Source organism: Coregonus clupeaformis, unplaced genomic scaffold, assembly GCF_020615455.1.
Source record: "Coregonus clupeaformis isolate EN_2021a unplaced genomic scaffold, ASM2061545v1 scaf1599, whole genome shotgun sequence".
NCBI lineage: Eukaryota > Metazoa > Chordata > Actinopteri > Salmoniformes > Salmonidae > Coregonus > Coregonus clupeaformis.
The window spans coordinates 64,180-90,257 of NW_025535053.1; the positions used below are offsets into that span (position 1 = coordinate 64,180).

The 26,078-nt window shown below is 43.3% G+C and overlaps 1 protein-coding gene across 2 annotated transcripts in view; it reads left to right on the plus strand.

The window, feature by feature from the left end:
* Positions 1-689: 689 nt before the first annotated feature.
* Positions 690-26,078, plus strand: part of adcy3a (adenylate cyclase 3a) — a 30,675-nt gene continuing 5,286 nt past the window's right edge. Inside the window, exons 1-15 of one of the 2 annotated variants that reach the window (XM_041853381.2) lie at positions 690-2,968; positions 4,214-4,363; positions 11,747-11,889; positions 12,038-12,149; positions 12,366-12,493; positions 12,784-12,942; positions 14,931-15,096; positions 15,467-15,586; positions 16,091-16,233; positions 18,169-18,330; positions 18,412-18,499; positions 19,995-20,111; positions 20,444-20,712; positions 20,949-21,030; positions 21,204-21,362. In XM_041853381.2, the coding sequence (XP_041709315.2) occupies positions 2,294-2,968; positions 4,214-4,363; positions 11,747-11,889; positions 12,038-12,149; positions 12,366-12,493; positions 12,784-12,942; positions 14,931-15,096; positions 15,467-15,586; positions 16,091-16,233; positions 18,169-18,330; positions 18,412-18,499; positions 19,995-20,111; positions 20,444-20,712; positions 20,949-21,030; positions 21,204-21,362 (2,673 nt within the window). In that variant the 5' untranslated portion in view covers positions 690-2,293. The remainder of the gene's footprint in view (positions 2,969-4,213; positions 4,364-11,746; positions 11,890-12,037; positions 12,150-12,365; positions 12,494-12,783; positions 12,943-14,930; positions 15,097-15,466; positions 15,587-16,090; positions 16,234-18,168; positions 18,331-18,411; positions 18,500-19,994; positions 20,112-20,443; positions 20,713-20,948; positions 21,031-21,203; positions 21,363-26,078) is intronic. The other variant, XM_041853382.2, reaches the window with a different exon arrangement.

A 26,078-nucleotide genomic window follows, 5' to 3' on the forward strand; every position in this document is an offset into this window, starting at 1 on the left:
GGTGCATGAACAGCCCTGGAGCACCTAGACTATACTCATTCCCTGCTCCTCACACACACTGTTTGGCATTTTACTGCATTGTTCGGAGCTAGTAACAAGAATTTCGCTGCACCCGCTATAAGATTTGCTAAACTGTGTAAGCGACTTTTGATTTTATTTGAAACAGGGTGGGCGTTGTGTGTGAACAAAATAAAACGGATGTTGTGTAGTGGGGCTGCTGCTCTTTTTTGGATTATTCAACCCGATGGGGGAACAGCTGTCGATAAGTACTGTACAATTGTTCCCTCCCCAAAGACTGGTTCAAGCGACATGCATATTTCTTTTAGGGTGTTTGTTGGATCCAGGGGTAGGCCCAGGCTTCCAACATTTATTGACAAAATAAAGAGATATAGAAGTAGATCATTTGATGTGATAATGATCAGAGTAAATTAGTGCATTCATACATTCTGGTGGTATGGCCAGAAGGCAGAAAAACAACATGCGAACTATAGTGGCAATTAATCAATCAAATGAAATCAAGTGTCATATTTGAGCATGTTCATCCAGTCATAATGAATAACCATAGGCTATTTACATTGAGTTATCCTATTTGGAATTATCTGTCTCTATTTCTGACTTTGTACATGGGAAGCAAGGGGGGGGGGTGATCTAAAGAGGGGGACGGGCTTATCCGGGCTAGATAGTGAAGATCGAGGGAGAAAAAGCAGAGCTGTTCGGTGTTTTCTGCAGAAGGCGAGAGTCACCGAGAAAGATCACGAATCCATTGTAGTCTATTACTCGTCGAGGGGACATGTTCAGGTTATTATTATAACAAACACCAAAAATGCACTGTTTTGATTACAAGTGACATCTAATCCTTACAAGAGCGATCACCACCTATAGGATATCGAAAGTGGCTTTTCCATTGCTCGGTAAGCGGATGCAACAATATGCGGATGGTTTTTACAGCAACTGGTACAAAATCTCTGTTCACAGGCGGCATCTTAAAAAGGATAGACAGGAGATGCAAAACGTCGAGTCATTGGAGAATGAAAACGTAAATTGAAAGATCACGTTCATCTTTGGCCATTACCACGTGTTAAATGGATACAGAATGGGTAAATAATGACGCTTATTATTTTCAGTCATTCTATCATTTAAATGGGTATGGCAATAGCAGTCCTCTAGCACCTTTTCAAAATAGAAATGTAGCCAAACGATTTAACCATGAAATCGCAGGCAACAAACTCATCAATATGTGTAAATGAGGGCAAATGGAAATATGATGTCCCTATACTGTAGGCTGGAAAACTGGGTTGCTTAATAATACAGCAAAAAAGACTGTGTTAAGTATTTTAAATGGATAGTCACGATGGTGTCATTTTGGACATCCATTTTACAAGTTCTATCTTTTTTCTCTTTTTCATAGAGCGCAACATGTAGCCTATTTCATGTGCGCGCTGTAAAATTCAGAAGTCCTGCATAGTGCTCCGGGGATATTATCAACTGAGGACAGAGGCGCAGTTTTCTCAAGATAAATATTGTTAGGGACCGACAGACATTGCTCTCAGTATCAGTCTGTCAACTGCAAAGAAGAAACGAATCTAGGCCTCTTTTGCACAACTTGCACAGGCTGTCCATATTTCCCAGTAATGTTCTTAAAAATCCCTGGGGCCAAATTGAAATTGTAGGCCCCTACAGTTTTTTCCCAACGTGGATTGCTGGTCAGGTGTTATCTCAGGTGGAGGGGCCACAATTCATGATCAAACAGCATCCCATATTCTTCACTTCTTTGAGTTTTCACCATGTAAACCCCATGTGAACAATGGTGACAACCTTGATACAATGAATATGGGCAGAAGGGTGGCGACGTAAACAAAGTTTTGTATTAGAAAAGAAACAAAGCTACATTATAGCCTCCACTTTATTCTTAGTGAGTTTTCCATGGGCTCACTTGAGGAAAATTAACATGGTCCAGGAGACCCTTTAAATCTCCTTTTGCCTTATGCCTACATTTGGAGAACATTGGATCTGTGGGCAAAGCAAACGTGAGCAAAGCTATTCCAAAGTGCAGGGCCTAACAATCAAGACACTACCTGTGATTTAAAGGACGTTCATGACACCTTAGGGCAAAGGGTTCCGTTTACACACAGGAGAATAAAAGGGAACCTGATGAGCAAGCACGATGTAGGCCTACTTTTGAACATTACAACAGTACCTTGAGGAATTTTACACCCTGCAGAACTACAAACAGATTTCCACATTTTTTACAACAAGGTCACAGGAAGAATACAAAACTTAGTCAGCATTCACTATGCCTCGCAACCGGGCCTTCTCAGAGCCGGAGTACTCGGCAGAGTATTCGGCAGACTGCTCTGTGACCCTACCGTCGGACCCGGGCCAGGCCGTGGGGCGCACGCACGAGGTAACGGTTCGCAGCCAAGGGTGCTGCCTCTGCCTCCCACGCTTCATGCGCCTCACCTTTGCACCCGAGTCACTGGAGAACCTCTATCAGACCTATTTCCGGCGGCAGCGACACGAAACCCTGCTGGTTCTGGTTGTGTTTGCTGCCCTGTTTGACAGCTACATCATCGTCATGTGCGCCGTGGTCTACACAGGCGAAAAGCTGGCCTCTGTGGTGGTGGCATCAGTGGGCCTGGCATCAGACATCCTACTCTATGTGTTGTGCCGTTACGGCCTCCTACCCGACCGCATCTCGCGACGTGTGGTGCCCTACGCTCTGTGGGTGCTCATAGCGGCCCAGATCTTCTGCTACCTGGGCCTGAACTATGCCCGCTTCCACCAGGCCAGCGACACGGTGGGCTGGCAGGCCTTCTTTAGCTTCTCCTTCTTCCTGACACTGCCCCTGCGGCTCACGCCCATCGTGCTGATCACATCTGTGTCATGCGGGGTCCACACCCTGGTGCTGGGGGTCACCATCGCTCAGCAGCAGCAGGAGGACATCCAGGCGGCTGCCCTCGGGAGACAGGTGAGAGTGGGGACTGAGGACACACCTTGGGTGGGAGTTGAGTTGCAGGGGGAGTGGGTGAGTGGGGGATGGGGGATTGAAGCTGCAGGTAGAGTGGAGACGGGTAAGAGTGGGGGCTGAGGCTGAGGACACTTTCAGGAGGGGAAGGAAGTTGCAGGTGGAGAGGGAGACGGGCGAGAGTGGTTCAGGAACAGCTGGGGTGGGTGGACACATGGGAGTTGGATGAAGTTGCAGGTGGAGTTGGAGACAGGCAGGTGTGTGGGGGGGTGGGGGGATGAGTAAGGTAGATGGTAGGGTGGCAGGTATAGAGAGGTGAACAGATCTTGTGAAGTAGCTCATAAAAGAAAATAACTAGGAACAGTGCCACATGCCATAATTGCAACTCAAGGAATGATGAGCAATTACTAGGGAATATACAGCACATTTAATAAGAGGCTAGATATTGTTAGAATGACAGTCTGTACTATTTATGTCACATTATGTCCTGTAATTGTCTTACAGTACCTACAATGAATAGGCATTACTGATGAGTCCGCAAACAGGCTGAATGTATCAAATGTTTGGTGACAGAGCAGAGGCTGAGAATAGACTGAGGTTTCAGTGTCTCCTACCAACTAAAAAGCCTCTGTGGTTTCGTCATTTGTCTATATTTGATATTTTAGAGGCCGTTCTCTTGTTTGACATCAATACTGTTTCAAATGGTCCACAGTTTTTGGTTCTCAGTATGCTCATGTCTTCTTTATCATAATGTCACATTAATCCAATGAGAGGCAGGCAGCCCACTAAAAGGCCAGCCACCCTATCGGAGCATCAATCTGAGCAAATCTAAATGTTATTCAATGACAAAACATTTTAGGGAACAGTGCAGTATCCAAACTTTGTTTGAAATTTAACTAATCAGCAGCCACCTTACTGCAACCTATAAGAGTTTGGTAATGGTTTATAGTGCCGGTTTCTTTTTGCCCGTCTGCCACATTCATGGCTGCAGAAAGTCAGTAAGATACCACTAGCCTAGGTCATGATAAGTCTACACAAGGGTCCTCACCACAGGGTTCAGAGTGTGTGTGCGTGTGCGTGCATCGGTGGGTCAAATCAAATGTGTATTTGTCACATGCTTCGTAAACAACAGGTGTAGACTAACAGTGAAAGGCTTACTGTGCGTGCCTGTTTGTGTGTTTGTTATAGTGCACTTGTTCGTGTGTAAATTTTTGTGTGTGTGTCTAATGACTCTGTGGTGTTCTCCAGCTGCTGGCCAACATAGTGATCTATGTGTGTGCCATCACTGTGGGCGTCATGTCCTACTACATGGCAGACCGGAAACACCGCAAGGCCTTCCTGGAAGCACGGCAGTCCCTGGAGGTCAAACTCAATCTGGAGGAACAGAGCCAGCAACAGGTGGGACTGACAGACTGAGAGAGGGAGGGGGGGGTGTTGGTAAAAACATATGGCGGGAGGACAGAGGGGAATACACGATATAGGGCAGGAGACAACATGTGCAGAGAGAGAAAAGTGACAGAGGGTGATAGGTTAGAGAGTGGGTTGCAGTGCCAGAGTAGTGCCCTGGTTTGAATGTACACTACCGTTCAAAAGTTTGGGGTCACTTAGAAATGTCCTTGTTTTCGAAAGAACATTTTTTTTTTGGCCATTAAAATAACATCAAATTGATCAGAAATACAGTGTAGACATTGTTAATGTTGTAAATGGCTGTTGAAGCTGGAAACGGCTGATTTAAAAAAAAATGGAATATCTACATAGGCGTACAGAGGCCCATTATCAGCAACCATCAGTCCTGTGTTCCAATGGCACGTTGTGTTTGCTAATCCAAGTTAATCATTTTAAAAGGCTAATTGATCATTAGAAAACCTTTTTGCAATTATGTTAGCACAGCTGAAAACTGTTGTGCTGATTAAAGAAGCAATAAAACTGGCCTAAGTGACCCAAAACGTTTTGAACGGTAGTGTATGTGATTGTGATTCAGACCTGTTTTGTTTATGTTAAAGCCCAAGGGAATTTAAACACAATTCTCAGTATCTACAGCTCCATTTGATCTACTGTTACTGTACACTTACACTAAGCTAGTTAAGTGTGTGTGCGTGCGTGTGTGTGTGTGTGTGCTTGTGCATATTTTGTATGTCTGTTTGAGTTAGCACTGTGTCAGCAGTCATTTCCCCTCCCTCCCCCTGTCTCACAGCTTTGGCCATTGGGCATTCTTGATTGCTACTATTTATGGAACAGACGGTTACTGCTATAGAGAGCTGAGAAAGAGGGAGAGGGCTTAGAGGAAAGGGGTGATTATGGAGGAAGGGAAGGAGGGAGCAAAGGTGTGTGTGTGTGTGTGTGTAGTGAGAGTGAGGAAAAGAGAGAGAGAAAGAGAGAGAGAAGGGCTGATAAGACCATGAGAGGAGAAACTCCCAGAATACTAATGGAGAAGCATGGGCTGCTGGGAGACAAGGGCCGCCAGCCAATCAAGGAGCATCCGGTCGCTGCAGGTTACCATGGCGACCAGCCTCCTGAGACGATGTCCGCAGTAATCACTCTGCTGACTCGCTTGCCCATTTTTTTTAAATCTCTCTCCTTCAGGTTTTGATAAGAACGTAGAAAAACCCTGCCACGTTATTTGTTTTCTTCCCTCCAGTGTGTGTGTGTACTCAAGGCTTTTGTTTGCCTGATGTGTTTGTGTTTGTGTTTGTGTTTTCCGATGTTTATGTTTCTGGTCTTGGGTCATCAAGGGTGGAATCTGTTCAGATAGCCTTACGTAGCGATGAGTGATAGTTTTAGGCCAATCAGACTTGTGTATAGGGACAGTGCTTTTAACAGGGAGAAAAGTTATAGGCCGATATTTTGGCAGACCATTATACCATGTCTATGAACTGTGTAATATGTGATTATATATCATGTTTGTACGTTGGATGATTTTATTTTTTATTTAACCTTTATTTTATCAGGGAGTCATACTGAGACCAAGGTCTCTTTTACAGATGAGCCCTGAATTGCATAAATTACAGAAAATACACATCAAAATGCAAGCAGAAAGAAAAACACGGTCAGAAAAAACAAACACATTCATCAGTAATATGGTTCTCAATCAGCTTTCTGAATTTCCCTAGAGGCACCAAAATATCAAATTTAAGAACATTTTGAAGATTGTTCCACAAATAAGGTGCAAGGAAACTAAAAGCTGATTTACCTAACTCAGTAGCAACCAAAGGAATTTCCAGAGTTAGCCATCCCTGAGACCGGGTGTGGTAACTCATATGTCTAAAGTTTAGTAAAGAAGTTAGGTACAGTGGGACTTGTTGTAAAAGGGCTTTCTAAATAAAAACATAGCAATGTATCAACCTACATGACATCAAAGAGGTCCAACCAACTTTCTGTCGGACCCCAGTAAGACTACCTGTTGCTAATGGGGATCCAAATAAATGAAAAAAAAAAATGCAATAATGAGTACAAAAATTGTCGCCCGTAATAAAGCACAGTGTGCTATGATAAACTGCATCTAACAGCTTTAATGAAGTGGCAGCTGACTTCATATACAGTGGGGGGAAAAAGTATTTAGTCAGCCACCAATTGTGCAAGTTCTCCCACTTAAAAAGATGAGAGGCCTGTAATTTTCATCATAGGTACACGTCAATTATGACAGACAAAATGAGAAAAAGAAATCCAGAAAATCACATTGTAGGATTTTTTATGAATTTATTTGCAAATTATGGTGGAAAATACGTTTTTGGTCAATAACAAAAGTTTCTCAATACTTTGTTATATACCCTTTATTGGCAATGACACAGGTCAAACATTTTCTGTAAGTCTTCACAAGGTATTCACACACTGTTGCTGGTATTTTGGCCCATTCCTCCATGCAGATCTCCTCTAGAGCAGTGATGTTTTGGGGCTGTCGCTGGGCAACACGGACTTTCAACTCCCTCCAAAGATTTTCTATGGGGTTGAGATCTGGAGACTAGCTAGGCCACTCCAGGACCTTGAAATGCTTCTTACGAAGCCACTCCTTCGTTGCCCGGGCGGTGTGTTTGGGATCATTGTCATGCTGAAAGACCCAGCCACGTTTCATCTTCAATGCCCTTGCTGATGAAGGAGGTTTTCACTCAAAATCTCACGATACATGGCCCCATTCATTCTTTCCTTTACACGGATCAGTCGTCCTGGTCCCTTTGCAGAAAAACAGCCCCAAAGCATGATGTTTCCACCCCCATGCTTCACAGTAGGTATGGTGTTCTTTGGATGCTACTCAGCATTCTTTGTCCTCCAAACACGACGAGTTGAGTTTTTACCAAAAAGTTATATTTTGGTTTCATCTGACCATATGACATTCTCCCAATCCTCTTCTGGATCATCCAAATGCACTCTAGCAAACTTCAGACGGGCCTGGACATGTACTGGCTTAAGCAGGGGGACACGTCTGCACTGCAGGATTTGAGTCCCTGGCGGCGTAGTGTGTTACTGATGGTAGGCTTTGTTACTTTGGTCCCAGCTCTCTGCAGGTCATTCACTAGGTCCCCGCGTGTGGTTCTGGGATTTTTGCTCACCGTTCTTGTGATCATTTTGACCCCACGGGGTGAGATCTTGCGTGGAGCCCCAGATCGAGGGAGATTATCAGTGGTCTTGTATGTCTTCCATTTCCTAATAATTGCTCCCACAGTTGATTTCTTCAAACCAAGCTGCTTACCTATTGCAGATTCAGTCTTCCCAGCCTGGTGCAGGTCTACAATTTTGTTTCTGGTGTCCTTTGACAGCTCTTTGGTCTTGGCCATAGTGGAGTTTGGAGTGTGACTGTTTGAGGTTGTGGACAGGTGTCTTTTATACTGATAACAAGTTCAAACAGGTGCCATTAATACAGGTAACGAGTGGAGGACAGAGGAGCCTCTTAAAGAAGAAGTTACAGGTCTGTGAGAGCCAGAAATCTTGCTTGTTTGCAGGTGACCAAATACTTATTTTCCACCATAATTTGCAAATAAATTCATTAAGAATCCTACAATGTGATTTTCTGGATTTTTTTTCTCAATTTGTCTGTCATAGTTGACGTGTACCTATGATGAAAATTACAGGCCTCTCTCATCTTTTTAAGTGGGAGAACTTGCACAATTGGTGGCTGACTAAATACTTTTTTTCCCACTGTAAATGATGTCGCCATAGTCTAGGACCGATAGGAACGTTGACTGAATAATCTGCTTTCTACTATTTAGTGAGAGGCAGGACCTATTTCTATTGAAGAAGCCAACTTTTATTCTTAGCTTCTTAACTCATCAATATGCTATCAAGACAGCTTTAAATCTATCCAGATAACCAGATATTTGTAAGCAGGGTCACAATCAATATGGACACCATCCAAATTACACGCTTAAATCATCAGAGTTATTTTTATGTGCTCTAGAGAACAACATATACTTAGTTTTACCTGCACTCTGTACTAATTCCAGGTCAAGGTTTTTCCGTAATACAATGAAGGCAGACTGTAGTTCAAATCGAGCCTGGTCAACTGTGGGGACAATAGCACACAACAGTATCATCGACATACAAATGCAGGTAAAAAATTTTTTTGTCGGTATTGTTAATGTAAAAAGTACAGGACCAGAATCGACCCCAGTAGGACACCTTTAGTAATATCCAGGAAACCTTATTTAACACCATCAGTAGATACACATTGAGTTTTTTCTGTCAAGTATTTTTTAAACCAGTTACATGCAATCTGGTCTAGGTCAATTGAGGAAAGCCTCTGAATTAGCAATGAGTGATCAACAGTATCGAAAGCCTTTGACAGGTCAATGTTGCCTTTTATCCATACAGTTAACCACATAATTTATAACAAGGGATGTTGCAGAGATAGGGCTATGACCTGGTCTAAAACCCAACTGATGTACATTTAGAATACATTTAAAAAATAAGAAAGATCTTAGCTGAGAATTAATCAAGGATTCTAATATTTTAGCTAGGCAAGAACGTTTAGAAATAGGTTGATCAATTATTTAGGTCACAAGGGTCACCACCTTTGTGAAGGGGGAGTACACGGGCCGCCTTCCAAACCTTGGGGATAGTACCAGATATAATTGTCAGGTTAAAAATATGTGTTAATGATTCAGTAATCGGGGGCAGAGAGCTGCAGCAAAAATGGATCAAGAATATCAGCCCCAGTGGGCACATCACAGATAGTAAATTGTTGAAATGAAAACAAAGATTCACTAGAAGTTGATGGGTTAGCCATCAAGTCAGCTAGAGGCTGGCAGAGGAAGAGTAGTTGATTGACTGACCAGGGTCAATTAAACCACCATTTCTCACAAATAATAAGCCTGCCAAGATAAAATTATGATTAAAAGCATCACTTATCCCATTCTTCTCAACTATGATGCCAGAGTCAGACAGGACTTGCTTAGGCAGGGAAGAAGAGGAATTTGTACGTTTCAGTGCATTTACTGTTTTCCAAAATTTTTGATCACCAGCAGAGTCGGAGATAGAGTTTAAAAAGTAGCTTGATTTTAGCTTTCTTAATCGAGATAGTACATCTGTTTCGTAATTGTCTGAGAGATTGCCAGTCCGTTTTCCTTGCTTTGGCCTGATTTCTCATCTGAATGAGCTCAGATAGCTCTGAAGATCTAACCCTTGATTTTCTATCTTTGACTCTGAATTGTTTAAAAGGGGCTTGTTTATCTGTTTGAGGAATAAATATGGAGGAGACATTTTCTAGAGCCAACTCTGGGTCAGGAATAAAGGAGACAGTGGCTAAATCAGAGTAGGAGCATGTAAAAACCCTTGAGGAGGAAACTTTAAAAAACAAATGTATCTTAATTCAACAAGGATTAGTATTTTGCGGTTTCGTATCTCTAATACATACCATGGGATGTGATTGTCACATGTACAGTGCATTTGGAAAGTATTCAGACCCCTTGACTTTTTCCTCATTTTGTTACGCTACAGCCTTATTTTAAAATGGATTAAATTGTTGTTTTTTTCTCATCTATCTACACACAATACCCCATAATGACAAATCAAAAACAGGTTTTTAGATTTGTTTGCAAATTTATAGAAAATACAAATGGAAATATCACATTTACATAAGTATTCAGACCCTTTACTCAGTACTTGGCAGCGATTACAGCCTCAAGTCTTCTCAGGTATGACGCTACAAGCTTGGCACACCTGTATTTGGGGAGTTTCTACCATTCTTCTCTGCAGATCCTCTCAAGCTCTGTCAGGTTGGATGGGGAGCGTCGCTGCACAGCTATTTTCAGGTCTCTCCAGAGATGTTCGATCAGGTTCAAGTCCGGGCTCTGGCAGGGCCACTCAAGGACATTCAGAGACTTGTTCCAAAGCCACTCCTGCGTTGTCTTGGCTGTGTGCTTAAGGTCGTTGTCCTGTTGGAAGGTGAACCTTCGCCCCCCAGTCTGAGGTCCTGAGTGCTCTGGAGCAGGTTTTCATCAAGGATCTCTCTGTGCTTTGCTCCGTTCATCTTTCCCTTGATCCTGACTAGTCTCCCAGTCCCTGCCGCTGTTAAACATCCCCACAGCATGATGCTGCCACCACCATGCTTCACTGTAGGGATGGTGCCAGGTTTCCTCCAGACGCGACGATTGGCATTCAGGCCAAAGAGTTCAATCTTGGTTTCATCAGACCAGAGAATCTTGTTTCTCATTGTCTGAAAGTCCTTTAGGTGCCTATTGGCAAACTCCAAGCGGCCTGTCATGTGCCTTTAACTGCGGAGTGGCTTCTGTCTGGCCACTCTACCATAAAGGCCTGATTGGTGGAGTGCTGCAGAGATGGTTGTCCTTCTGGAAGGTTCTCCCATCTCCACAGAGGAACTCTGGAGCTCTGTCAGAGTGACCATCGGGTTCTTGGTCACCTCCCTGACCAAGGCCCTTCTCCCCTGATTGTTCAGTTTGGCCGGGCGGCCAGCTCTAGGAAGAGTCTTGGTGGTTCCAAACTTCTTCCATTTAGGAATGATGTAGGCCACTGTGTTCTTGGGGACCTTCAATGCTGCAGACACTTTTTGTTACCCTTCCCCAGGTCTGTGCTTCGAGACAATCCTGTCTCGGAGCTCTACGGACAATTCCTTCGACCTCATGGCTTGGTTTTTACTCTGACATGCACTGTCAACTGTGGGACCATAAATAGACAGGTTTGTGCCTTTCCAAATCATGCCCAATCAATTGAATTTACCACAGGTCAAGTTGTAGAAACATCTCAAGGATGATCAATGGAAACAGGATTCACCTGAGCTCAATTTCGAGTCTAATAGCAAAGGGTCTGAATACCTATGTAAATAAGGTATTTCTGTTTTTTAATACATTTGCAAAAATGTCTAAAAACCTGTTTTCACTTTGTCATTATGGTGTATTGTGTGTACATTGATGAGGGGGGAAAAAAAGAATGTAATCTATTTTAGAATAAGGCTGTAACGTAACGAAATGTGGAAAAAGTCTAGGGGTCTGAATACTTTCCAAATGTGCTGTTTGAGCACATGTTAGTCAGTCATCCATGTTTATTTCATTATGGTATTTATTTTTCCAAGATCTATTGGTTGAAAGGTGATAGAAGTAGATACAATTTGGAAGTGGATGCTTTGGGATGGCAATGGACAGTTTCCTTTGCTATAGAAAGTGGTTTGATTAGGTCATTGAATATTGATTGATTCTGATTGAGTCATTGATTTGATTCTGCTGCCAATCACACACAATTAAGTGTCTTTATTGTAAGCTGTGCGTGCTTCTATTGAGGCTCTTTAGAGTCTCCTCATATCCACTGAAACCTCACCACTCTCCCTGTCCTCCGCAGGAGCGTCTCTTGCTGTCCATCCTGCCCAAGCACATAGCAGATGAGATGTTACAGGACATGAAGAAGAAAGAAGCAAGTCAGACTGGACAGAAGGAGATGCAGCAGTTCAACACCATGTACATGTATCGCCACGAAAATGTCAGGTAAGACTCAGTAGCCAGACTATATATACAGTCTATAGACCTATGGCTAGGAGAACATAACTTATAGAGTATACTATGTTATATAACAAAGAGGCAGGATATCCAATAGGATGATGTGATGACAGCATGTATCCCCTCTCTCCGGCAGTATTTTGTTTGCAGACATTGTGGGATTCACTCAGCTGTCATCATCATGCAGTGCCCATGAGCTGGTCAAGCTCCTCAATGAACTGTTTGCCCGCTTTGACAAGCTGGCTGCCGTGAGTCATTCACACACACAGACATAAATATATTACTTACTGACTGAAAATGTATGTTGGTTGACATGTATTCATACTCATCTTTTAAACATAGATTTATTTATAGATTAAAGTTCATTTACATGAGTAGTCACATCATTTCACATACAGATTAAATCACTTATTTGAATGTTCCAGCCCCTACCTCACTGTGTGTGTGTTTCTGTTTCTGTGTAGAAATACCACCAGTTGAGAATAAAGATCCTGGGCGACTGTTACTACTGTATCTGTGGCCTGCCAGACTACAGAGAGGACCACGCTGCCTGCTCCATCATGATGGGCCTGGCCATGGTGGAGGCCATTTCGTGAGTAGCACCCAATGGAAATGTGGACTGAAGAAACTGTACGCAATTAATATTTTTTACCAAGGTTTGATGCGCTTTTAAGTCCAAACCTTTCAGTATTCCGAATGACCTCCTTTTCAGACGTGTTCACATCTGAGGTCTTTCTGTACTTGTGGTGTATAGGGTGTCATTTGAGATTTGCACAGAGTAGGAATAATGTGGTGTGCTGGAGGCAAATCGAATGGTAGGGGAAACACTGGCTAGGGTGGTTCTTCTTGGCTCTGTGTCACGGTGACTGTGTTGTCCTGTAGGTATGTTCGTGAGAAGACCGGGACAGATGTGGACATGCGTGTGGGGGTGCACACTGGCACTGTCCTGGGGGGCGTCCTGGGACAGAAGCGGTGGCAGTATGACGTCTGGTCCACTGACGTCACCGTGGCCAATAAGATGGAGGCGGGAGGAATACCAGGGTAAGAAGGAACTGGTTTAAACCCCTCTGTCTAAGTTATTACAGTGGGGAAAAAAAGTATTTAGTCAGCCACCAATTGTGCAAGTTCTCCCACTTAAAAAGATGAGAGAGGCCTGTAATTTTCATCATAGGTACACGTCAACTATGACAGACAAATTGAGAAAAAAAATCCAGAAAATCACATTGTAGGATTTTTAATGAATTTATTTGCAAATTATGGTGGAAAATAAGTATTTGGTCACCTACAAACAAGCAAGATTTCTGGCTCTCACAGACCTGTAACTTCTTCTTTAAGAGGCTCCTCTGTCCTCCACTCGTTACCTGTATTAATGGCACCTGTTTGAACTTGTTATCAGTATAAAAGACACCTGTCCACAACCTCAAACAGTCACACTCCAAACTCCACTATGGCCAAGACCAAAGAGCTGTCAAAGGACACCAGAAACAAAATTGTAGACCTGCACCAGGCTGGGAAGACTGAATATGCAATAGGTAAGCAGCTTGGTTTGAAGAAATCAACTGTGGGAGCAATTATTAGGAAATGGAAGACATACAAGACCACTGATAATCTCCCTCGATCTGGGGCTCCACGCAAGATCTCACCCTGTGGGGTCAAAATGATCACAAGAACGGTGAGCAAAAATCCCAGAACCACACGGGCGGACCTAGTGAATGACCTGCAGAGAGCTGGGACCAAAGTAACAAAGCCTACCATCAGTAACACACTACGCCGCCAGGGACTCAAATCCTGCAGTGCCAGACGTGTCCCCCTGCTTAAGCCAGTACATGTCCAGGCCCGTCTGAAGTTTGCTAGAGTGCATTTGGATGATCCAGAAGAGGATTGGGAGAATGTCATATGGTCAGATGAAACCAAAATATAACTTTTTGGTAAAAACTCAACTCGTCGTGTTTGGAGGACAAAGAATGCTGAGTAGCATCCAAAGAACACCATACCTACTGTGAAGCATGGGGGTGGAAACATCATGCTTTGGGGCTGTTTTTCTGCAAAGGGACCAGGACGACTGATCCGGTAAAAGAAAGAATGAATGGGGCCATGTACGGAGATTTTGAGTGAAAACCTCCTTCCATCAGCAAGGGCATTGAAGATTAAACGTGGCTGGGTCTTTCAGCATGACAATGATCCCAAACACACCGCCGGGCAATGAAGGAGTGGCTTCGTAAGAAGCATTTCAAGGTCCTGGAGTGGCCTAGCCAGTCTCCAGATCTCAACCCCATAGAAAATCTTTGGAGGGAGTTGAAAGTCCGTGTTGCCCAGCGACAGCCCCAAAACATCACTGCTCTAGAGGAGATCTGCTTGGAGGAATGGGCCAAAATACCAGCAACAGTGTGTGAAAACCTTGTGAAGACTTACAGAAAATGTTTGACCTGTGTCATTGCCAACAAAGGGTATATAACAAAGTATTGAGAAACTTTTGTTATTGACCAAATACTTATTTTCCACCATAATTTGCAAATAAATTCATTAAAAATCCTACAATGTGATTTTCTGGAATTTTTTTTCTCATTTTGTCTGTCATAGTTGACGTGTACCTATGATGAAAATTACAGGCCTCTCTCATCTTTTTAAGTGGGAGAACTTGCACAATTGGCTGACTAAATACTTTTTTCCCCCACTGTACATTAGTTTTAAGTTATTACATTTTCCCTAACCCTGTTTATAGATCTTTACTACAACCTTAGATGATGCACAGGCAAGATTGACCTGCCTCATGAACTCATATTTGTCATATATTTTTGTGCCCAATACAAACCCTATATACCTATACAAAATTAATTATTGCTAGCAATAAGTCATGAATTATGAAGTAGGTAAGGAAATGTTGATGTTCTGTATATCAAAAAGAGGGTGACAGCAGGAATCATTTAAAGTTTGCAATAGGGAGGTTATAGGGTCAGCTCCCACCCAGCCTGCCATTGATAGGCCAGGCTCTCTGACCTCAAATCTATAACACCTGACCTTTGCGGCAGGCGTGTGCACATCTCCCAGGCCACCATGGAGTGTCTGCACGGGGAGTTTGATATGGAACCGGGGAACGGGGGCGACCGCTGTGAGTACCTGAAGGAGAGGGGCATCGACTCCTACCTGGTGGTGGTGCCCAAGGGCCCCCTGGGAAAGAACGGCATCAACGGGGTGGTGAGTATTGCCTCAATACCTAGTTTTATTCAACCTTTATTCTTACAGGTTCGTCTCACTGAGATAAAACCTCGGTAAACCTTTATTCTACAACCAGGTAGTAGTTACTAAGAAATAACTTTTGTCTTTAACAAACTTTGGTACCAGTCACCACTTTTGTTACATTTTGAGGTAATTACCAGCATAGTTTCCTAGTTAATACTGTGAAAATACCAGGTAAGTAACAGCTTACAACAGGCTGTAAAAGAAAGCGTTATAAAAATGTCAATATTTTTTCCTCCAGATCCCTCCGGTCAACACACCACAGTAACTGTAACACACCTCACATTCTCTCTTCTCTCCTCCTTCCTGTCTCTTCATTTCCTATCAGAAGTTGTCTGTGATGTCGTCCAATGGGAACTCTCCATTGTTGATCAACACCACTGAGTGTAATGGGAGTGTCCACACAGCCTGCACCACACCAGACGAGCCAGAGGAGCTGGACACACGGGTAACGTATGACCTTTACTGTAACCCCTAACACACAGGATTGCAACTCTGTCCTAGAAGTGCACAGTGTGTGCAGGCCTTTGTTCCAGTTTAGGATTAGCACACCTATTCAAAAGATTAACTAATCATTGTCTTATATTTAGACCTCGATTTGTTTATTCAGGGGTGTTAGCGCTGGGCTAGTACAAAAACCTCCAAATACTTTTGCTGTCTCCAAGACAGGAGTTGCTCCAACGGGTGCTACCTTCTCCACTTCAAACCTGAATGAAGAGTGGCTACGTCCAGATTCTCCCCCCTTCTCATTAAGTGTGCACTTGCACACTCCCCATCATAGATCTAAAAGCATTGAATTGTTGTAAGCATTGGCTGGAGAGAGTTTCGACCATTGTTACATCCATGAGAGAGAGTGTGCAAGTGCACACTTTAGAAGAAGTGTGGAGAATCGGGGTGCATCCAGTGTGTGGTGTAATGACAGACCAGGAATGCCACCTTCTTGTGACACCAGGTGGTGAACCCTTCGTTCCCCAACCCTCGGCGGAGGCTAAGACTGCGGGACCTGGCTGAGAGGGTGATTGATGCCCAAGAGAACGAACAGGAGCTCAACAAACTGCTCAATGAGGCACTGCTGGAGAGAGAAACCGTACAAGCGTGAGTAGAGAAAGAGTGAGAGTGAGGGTGTGTGTGGGGTTGCAAAATTCCAGGTACTTTAAATAAATTCCCTGGTTATCCTGAAATCCTGGTTGGAGGATTCCGGATTTCATGCTTATTGCCTCCTAATTCGGGGAAACCTCCAACTGGGAATTTTGGGGAAACCAGGGAATTTATTTATTAAAACTTCCCTGAATTTTGCCAGCCTGTGTGTATCTACAGTTGAAGTCGGAAGTTTACATACACCTTAGCCAAATACATTTAAACTAAGTTTTTCACAATTCCTGACATTTAATCCTTTAGTCTTTAGGTCAGTTAGGTTCACCACTTTATTTTAAGAATGTGAAATGTCAGAATAATTGTAGAGAGAATGATTTATTTAAGCTTTTATTTCTTTCATCACATTCCCAGTGGGTCAGAAGTTTACATACACTCAATTAGTATTTGGTAGCATTGCCTTTAAATTGTTTAACTTGGGTCAAACGTTTCGGGTAGCCTTCCACAAGCTTCCCACAATAAGTTGGGTGAATTTTGGCCCATTCCTCCTGACAGAGCTGGTGTAACTGAATCAGGTTTGTAGGCCTCCTTGCTTGCGCACGCCTTTTCAGTTCTGCCCACACATTTTCTATAGGATTGAGGTCAGGGCTTTGTGATGGCCACTCCAATACCTTGACTTTGTTGTCCTTAAGCCATTTTGCCACAACTTTGGAAGTATGCTTGGGGTCATTGTCCATTTGGAAGACCCATTTGCGACCAAGCTTTAACTTCCTGACTGATGTCTTGAGATGTTGCTTCAATATATCCACATCATTTTCCTTCCTCATGATGCCATCTATTTTGTGAAGTGCACCAGTCCCTCCTGCAGCATGATACTGCCACCCCCTTGCTTCACGGTTGGGATGGTGTTCTTCGGCTTGCAAGCGTCCCCCCTTTTTCCTCCAAACTATGGTCATTATGGCCAAACAGTTCTATTTTTGTTTCATCAGACCAGAGGACATTTCTCCAAAAAGTAAGATCTTTGTCCCCATGTGGCTTCTTCTTTGCTGAGCGGCCTTTCCGGTTATGTCGATATAGGACTCGTCTTACTGTGGATATAGATACTTGTGTACCTGTTTCCTCCAGCATCTTCACAAGGTCCTTTGCTGTTGTTCTGGGATTGATTTGCACTTTTCGCACCAAAGTACGTTCATCTCTAGGAGACAGAACACGTCTCCTTCCTGAGCGGTATGACGGCTGCGTGGTCCCATGGTGTTTATACTTGTGTACTATTGTTTGTACAGATGAACGTGGTACCTTCAGGCATTTGGAAATTGCTCCCAAGGATGAAACAGACTTGTGGAGGTCTACAACTTTTCTTTTTCTGAGGTCTTGGCTGATTTCTTTTGATTTTCCCATGTTGTCAAGCAAAGAGGCACAGAGTTTGAAGGTAGGCCTTGAAATACATCCACAGGTACACCTCCAATTGACTCAAATGATGTCAATTAGCCTATTAGAAGCTTCAAAAGCCATGACATCATTTTCTGGAATTTTCCAAGCTGTTTAAAGGCACAGTCAACTTAGTGTATGTAAACTTCTGACCCACTGGAATTGTGATACATTGAATTATAAGTGAAATAATCTGTTTGTAAACAATTGTTGGAAAAATTGCTTGTGTCATGCACAAAGTAGATGTCCTAACCGACTTGCCAAAACTATAGTTTGCTAACAAGAAATTTGTGGAGTGGTTGAAAAACGAGTTTTAATCACTCCAACCTAAGTGTATGTAAACTTCCGACTTCAACTGTATGTATGTGTGTGTGTGATAGTCATAGAGAAACACCTCAGTAGCAGAGGGTGTGTGAGTGAGCCATGTGCAGCCAGGTATGAATCCTCTGTTATGTGAGCAGACAGACCGTGTGATCCCTCCCTCTACCCTGTCTCCATCTGCCCTGTCAGTCTGAAGGGGAAACGCACCAACTGTCTGTCCCTGCGCTTTGTGGACCCTGAGCTGGAGACCCGCTACTCTGTAGAAAAGGAGAAGCAGAGCGGGGCTGCCTTCAGCTGCTCCTGTGTAGTGCTCCTGTTCACTGCAGCCATGGAGGTCCTGATAGACCCACGGTGAGTTTACCTAAACTCTCGCTCTCTCTCTCTCTCTCAGTCTCGTGTTCCTTATGTTCTGTGTGTTCTTGCGGTTGACAGGATGATAGCAAATTACGTGACCCTAGCTGTGGGAGAGGTCCTGCTGCTCGTCCTCACCGTCTGCTCTCTGGCGGCCATCTTCCCTCGAGTGAGTGCCCCTTCCCCCCGCTCCACTATCACACCTCGCTCAACATCCAACCAGAGAGCAGCTATCCTTTCAGCGCGAGCAACAGTTAACCCACAGCCAAATCATAATTTATCATAGAACATTTTCCACAACATAAGAAATCCGTAGATATTAAGATATTTGTTGTGGCGTACTCTTGAGGAAAAATAACGTAGTTGTGATAGTGGATCAGCATACCGTAGTTAAGTAACTTAGATGTGGTAAGCATCTCATGATGCTGTGCATTTGATGTGTACATACAGTACACTCCCAATGTTACGTAAGCTGAATGAGGTAGAAAATGTGTCTAATCAGCACCCCATACGTTCGTTCTTTTGTCACGCATCAACACTTTTGATCTAACCTCATGAGCCAGGTCATGGAAAGTCAAATTTATTGACTGCTACAGACAGTTATGTAGCTACCACTATCGACTGCTACTGTCACCCTAACAGCAACACTCCTCCCCCATCCCCACATTGCCCACAAGGGTTTTGAACCCCATGTACTGTATCTGTGCACTGTGTGTGCGTGCGCACACACACATAAACAAACAGATTAACTGATTCACTGTTACGAAACAACTACTGTATCAAGGGCGAAATGCATGTCCATGTCGATATTTGTCTGTGCCTGTCACAGTACAATGTCAACCACACAAACACCAGAAACCACACACACTCACACATACACTTCAACCCAGAGCCTATAAGCAAGAGCTTTTAGTGCTACATAATGAAATGCTTTTACTTGAAGCTGTATGGACCAGATTATTGTTCAGCTGCTGAGAGAATGTACTATACCCAATGAGATCAGATTTAACCATTGGAGATCTGAGTCCCCTCGCGTGACAGTAGTTCCAATCCAGTAACTATTCTTTATGTATGGAAAATCTTAATTTGATCACCAGGAAATGTAAAACTTCTGGTGTATTTAAGATTCAGAAAGGCTTCTGAAGTTTGTAATTTCCACTTTGAAATTTCAGACTTGATTTTCCCTTATGAGAAATGTATCAACCCCTACAAAAATGGCCACTAATTATAATCCACATAATAATTCACATTTCCTGTTGCTGCAGGATTATTTTCATGCTGTAGCAAACTGGCGCATATTAATATCCTTCATCTATACAAACTCACTACGACAAATACCCTGACCTACTATGGTTTCCATCTGATGATGCATTTGAAAACTGAACATGATTACGATGATTACAATTGTATTACTTTGTTGGTTACAGCTAGCAAGGACGACCCTCGCCATCAATCAGAGTTAACAAGTTTTTAATGTTGTTCCACCATTGCCCCACATATACCACAGGTGTCGTAAAAGATTGTTGTAAAACATTACTCAAAACCACATCAATACAACAATGGTGGTGAAGATGTTGATGATGATGATAAAGATATTGCTGGTAGTTCAGGTGACTGGTTAATGATATTACTGTTGATGACCAACATGTTATTTTTCTTCCTAGGTTTTCCCTAAGAGGCTGGTGTCTTTCTCCACATGGATCGACCACACCCGCTGGGCACGGAACACATGGGCCATGGCAGCAATCTTCATCCTCACCATGGCTGACATTGTGGACATGGTGAGAAACGCTCATCGTTAGTCCAGTAGAATCAATCACAACAATAAGAACAGTGGCTTTCTGGTGTTGAACACACAAGACTTCCCATAAACCTGGGTTTGACTTAAGGGTCTGTTTTTGGTATTGACATGCATGCACACTGTCCAAATGCAACAGCACACATTGCAGTTGAATGTTTTAAATTCATAATAAAGCAACAAGATGGGAGTGAACCAAGGATTTTAAAAAGGGGTCCAGGTAAGTTTGGAGGAAGCACTAGAAATCGATTGAGTGGTGGCTCGGATCTTGCGTTGACATTTGGCCTCTATCCCCTCTCTGTCCATGCCCTGTAGCTAAGCTGTCCCCGTCCCTCGGGAAATGCCACAATGGCCCCTCCCTCCTCTGTTGTCCAATCCGGGGCCGAGGGCTGTCTGGAAAACCCCAAGTACTACAGCTACATCGCCGTGCTGGCACTCATGGCGACCACCATGCTGGTGCAGGTCAGCCACATGGTCAAGGTCACACTCATGCTCCTCATCACCATAGCAACGGGCATCGTCAACATCTACAGCTGGAGGGACATATTTGACCGCTACGATATGGCCCGCTTCCAGGACTACAGGTAGATGTGGTTGTGGTGTTATAGGCTGTTGTGGTGTTATAGGTGGTGGTCATCAGTTTATGGATGTGTGGTCATAATTTATTTTCAATTAGTAAAACTGAAATTGGAATTTCAGTTGACTGAATTGAAATGAAATTGACCCCAACTCTGATTGTCTTGTTTAGTGTGATATTGTTGTTCTGTTAACAATGTGAGCATGCCTGTGATTTCTGATTATCTCTGTGCTCTATTTTTAGGTCTTACCTGGTTCCCTCTAAATATGCCATGACCGTGATGATCTTCATCATGATGATCAGCTTCTACTACTTTTCTCGACATGTAAGTTACTGTGGCAGAAGTCTACTAGTTATCTACCTTCCAACCTCACTAAGTCATCACCACCTTCTCTATTTTCCACATCAGCCTTCTCTGCTTCTCCTCCATCCTTGTTAACCTCTCCACCTCTATTTGAACCTCTTTCCTGTCTCCTGACACCCTGTCCCCGACTGTAGGTGGAGAAGCTAGCCCGAACTCTGTTCTTGTGGAAGATTGAGGTCCATGAGCAGAAGGAGAAGGTGTATGAGATGAGGCGCTGGAATGAGGCGCTGGTCACTAACATGCTGCCAGAGCACGTAGCACGGCACTTCCTGGGCTCCAAGAAAAGGGACGAGGTGAGACAGTGTCACTAATGTAGATGCAGTACAAAAATATGCAAAAATATTGAACATCAGAAAGGGGGAAAATACGTTTCCATGGCACTTTACACACCGAACCCAGGGCTCTAAATTAAAACGAATTATTGGTAGCACTGAAAATATTTTTTTTATTGATTGAGATACTGTATATTGGGCCTATATGTTTTCTAGCTACTTCTGAAGCACATGTTGTGTCCTTGAAACTAATATGTAACCCTGTGAATGCATTTAGGAGCATATGAGACCAACACTTTATAGCCCTGACCTTACCTACCATGTAGCTACAATGTAACTACTATTAGTCAGCCAAATGACCGTGCTCACCATTATAACCGTTTGAATAGCAAAACAATTATAATACATGTACAACCCCTTCCTAATATTGAGTTGCACCCCCTTTTGCCCTCCGAACAGCCTGGACTCTACAAGGTGTCAAGTGTTCCACAGGGATGCTAGCCCATGTTGACTCCAATGCTTCCCACAGTTGTGTGAAGTTGGCTGGATGTCCTTTGGGTGGTGGACCATTCTTGAAAAGGTTGAGCATGAAAAACCCAGCAGCGTTGCAGTTCTTGACATACTCAAACCGGTGCACCTGGCACCTACTACCCCGTTCAAAGGCACTTAAATCTTTTGTCTTGCCCATTCACCCTCTGAATGGCACACATAAACAATCCATGTCTCAAATGTCTCAAGGCTTTAAAATGATTTAACCTGTCTCCTACCCTTCATCTACACTGATTTGAAGTGGATTTAACTGCTGCCATCAATAAGGGATCATAGCTTTCACCTGGATTCACCTGGTCAGTCCTCTCCTCTGCTCCTGACTGCATGTGCTGCTTCTGCAGGGAGCGGGGTGTTGCCTAGGCAACCGAAACACTTGTTTACTACAACACCTTGCATGTTTCAGCAAGGAGCAACAACGTTTCATCACGTTGTAGTGTCCATGTAACAGCAGAAACTGACTCAACCGCACGAATGGCCGGCCGTTCAGTCTTCAGTCAGCTGGTCGTTCATATATATATATATATATATACAGTGAGGGAAAAAAGTATTTGATCCCCTGCTGATTTTGTACGTTTGCCCACTGACAAAGACATGATCAGTCTATAATTTTAATGGTAGGTTTTTTTTAACAGTGAGAGACAGAATAACAACAAAAAAATCCAGAAAAACGCATGTCAAAAATGTTATAAATTGATTTGCATTTTAATGAGGGAAATAAGTATTTGACCCCTCTGCAAAACATGACAGTACTAGGTGGCAAAACCCTTGTTGGCAATCACAGAGGTCAGACGTTTCTTGTAGTTGGCCACCAGGATTGCACACATCTCAGGAGGGATTTTGTCCCACTCCTCTTTGCAGATCTTCTCCAAGTCATTAAGGTTTCGAGCCTGACGTTTGGCAACTCGAACCTTCAGCTCCCTCCACATATTTTCTATGGGATTAAGGTCTGTAGACTGGCTAGGCCACTCCAGGACCTTAATGTGCTTCTTCTTGAGCCACTCCTTTGTTGCCTTGGCCGTGTGTTTTGGGTCATTGTCATGCTGGAATACCCATCCACGACCCATTTTCAATGCCCTGGCTGAGGGAAGGAGGTTCTCACCCAAGATTTGATGGTACATGGCCCCGTCCATCGTCCCTTTGATGCGGTGAAGTTGTCCTGTCCCCTTAGCAGAAAAACACCCCCAAAGCATAATGTTTCCACCTCCATGTTTGACGGTGCGGATGGTGTTCTTGGGGTCATAGGCAGCATTCCTCCTCCTCCAAACACGGCGAGTTGAGTTGATGCCAAAGAGCTTGATTTTGGTCTCATCTGACCACAACACTTTCACCCAGTTCTCCTCTGAATCATTCAGATGTTCATTGGCAAACTTCAGACGGGCCTGTATATGTGCTTTCTTGAGCAGGGGGACCTTGCGGGCGCTGCAGGATTTCAGTCCTTCACGGCGTAGTGTGTTACCAATTGTTTTCTTGGTGACTATGGTCCCAGCTGCCTTGAAATCATTGACAAGATCCTCCCGTGTAGTTCTGGGCTGATTCCTCACCGTTCTCATGATCATTGCAACTCCACGAGGTGAGATCTTGCATGGAGCCCCAGGCAAAGGGAGATTGACAGTTCTTTTGTGTTTCTTTCATTTGCGAATAATCGCACCAACTGTTGTCACCTTCTCACCAAGCTGCTTGGCGATGGTCTTGTAGCCCATCCCAGCCTTGTGTAGGTCTACAATCTTGTCCCTGACATTCTTGGAGAGCTCTTTGGTCTTGGCCATGGTGGAGAGTTTGGAATCTGATTGATTGATTGCTTCTGTGGACAGGTGTCTTTTATACAGGTAAAAAACTGAGATTAGGAGCACTCCCTTTAAGAGTGTGCTCCTAATCTCAGCTCGTTACCTATATAAAAGACACCTGGGAGCCAGAAATCTTTCTGATTGAGAGGGGGTCAAATACTTATTTCCCTCATTAAAATGCAAATCAATTTATAACATTTTTGATATGCGTTTTTCTGGATTTTTTTATTGTTATTCTGTCTCTCACTGTTCAAATAAACCTACCATTAAAATTATAGACTGATCATTTCTTTGTCAGTGGGCAAACGTTCAAAATCAGCAGGGGATCAAATACTTTTTTCCCTCACTGTGATATATATATATATATATATATATATATATATATATATATATATATATATATATATTCTTGAAAAGTATTCAGACCCCTTGACTTAATCCACATTTTGTTACATTACAGCCTTATTCTAAAATGGATTAAATAAATACAAATCCTCAGCAATCTACACACAATACCCTATAATGACGAAGTGAAAACAGGCTTTTAGAAATGTTTGCAAATTTATAAAAATTTTAAAACAGAAATAACGTATTTACATAAGTATTCAGAAACTTTACTATGAGACTCAAAATTAAACTCAGGTGCATCCTGTTTCCATTGATCATCCTTGAGATGTTTCTACAACTTGATTGGACTTCACCTGTGGTAAATCCAATTGATTGGACATGATTTGGAAAGGCACACACCTGTCTATATAAGGTCCCACAGTTGACAGTGCATGTCAGAGTAAATGTCAGAGTAAACACCAAGCCATGAGGTTGAAGGAATTGTCCGTCGAGCTCTGAGACAGGATTGTGTCAAGGCACAGATCTGGGGAAGGGTACCAAAAAAAATCTGCAGCATTGAAAGTCCCCAAGAACACAGTGGCCTACATCATTCTTATATGGAAGAAGTTTGGAACCACCAAGACTCTTCCTAGAGCTGGCCGCCCGGCCAAACTAAGCAATCTGGGGAAAAGGGCCTTGGTCACTCTGATAGAGCTCAAGAGTTCCTCTGTGGAGATGGGAGAACGTTCCAGAAGGACAACCATCTCTGCAGCACTCTACCAATCAGGCCTTTATGGTAAAGTGGCCAGATGGAAGCCACTCCTCAGTAAAAGGCACATGACAGCCCGCTTGGAGTTTGCCAAAAGGCACCTAAAGACTCGCAGACCATGAGAAACAAGATTCTCTGGTCTGATGAAACCAAGATCGAACTCTTTGGCCTGAATGCCAAGTGTCACGTCTGGAGGAAATCTGGCACCATCCCTACGGTGAAGCATGGTGGTGGCAGAATCATGCTGTGGGGATATTTTTCAGTGGGAGGGACTGGGAGACTAGTCAGGATTGAGGCAAAGACGAACGGAGCAAAGTACAGAGAGATCCTTGATGAAAACCTGCTCCAGAACGCTCAGGACCTCAGACTGGGGCGACGGTTCACCTTCCAACAGGACAACGACCCTAAGCACACAGCTAAGACAACGCGGGAGTGGCTTCAGGTCAAGTCTCTGAATGTCCTTGAGTGGCCCAGCCAGAGCCCGGACTTGAACCTGATCGAACATCTCTGGAGATACCTGAATAATAGCTGTGAAGCAATGTTCCCCATCCAACCTGACAGAGCTTGAGAGGATCTGCAGAGAAGAATGAGAGAATCTCCCCAAATACCGGTGTGCCAAGCTTGTAGCGTCATACCTAAGAAGACTTGGGGCTGTAATTGCTGCTAAAGGTGCTTCAACAAAGTACTGAGTAAAGGGTCTGAATACTTATTTCAGTTTTTTATTTTTAATACTTGTGCAAAAATTCATAAAAATCAGTTTTTGCTTTGTCATAATGAGGTATTGTTTGTAGATTTAGGGGGGAAATCAATTTTAGAATAAGGCTGAAGCCTAACAATGTGGAAATAGACAAGGGGTCTAAATACTTTCCAAAGGCACTTGTGTGTGTGTGTGTGTGTGTGTGTGTGTGTGTGTGTGTGTATACAGTGGGGAGAAAAAGTATTTAGTCAGCCACCAATTGTGCAAGTTCTCCCACTTAAAAAGATGAGAGGCCTGTAATTTTCATCATAGGTACACGTCAACTATGACAGACAAATTGAGGAATAGAAATCCAGAAAATCACATTGTAGGATTTTTAATGAATTTATTTGCAAATTATGGTGGAAAATAAGTATTTGGTCACCTACAAACAAGCAAGATTTCTGGCTCTCACAGACCTGTAACTTCTTCTTTAAGAGGCTCCTCTGTCCTCCACTCGTTACCTGTATTAATGGCACCTGTTTGAACTTGTTATCAGTATAAAATACACCTGTCCACAACCTCAAACAGTCACACTCCAAACTCCACTAACACCAGAAACAAAATTGTAG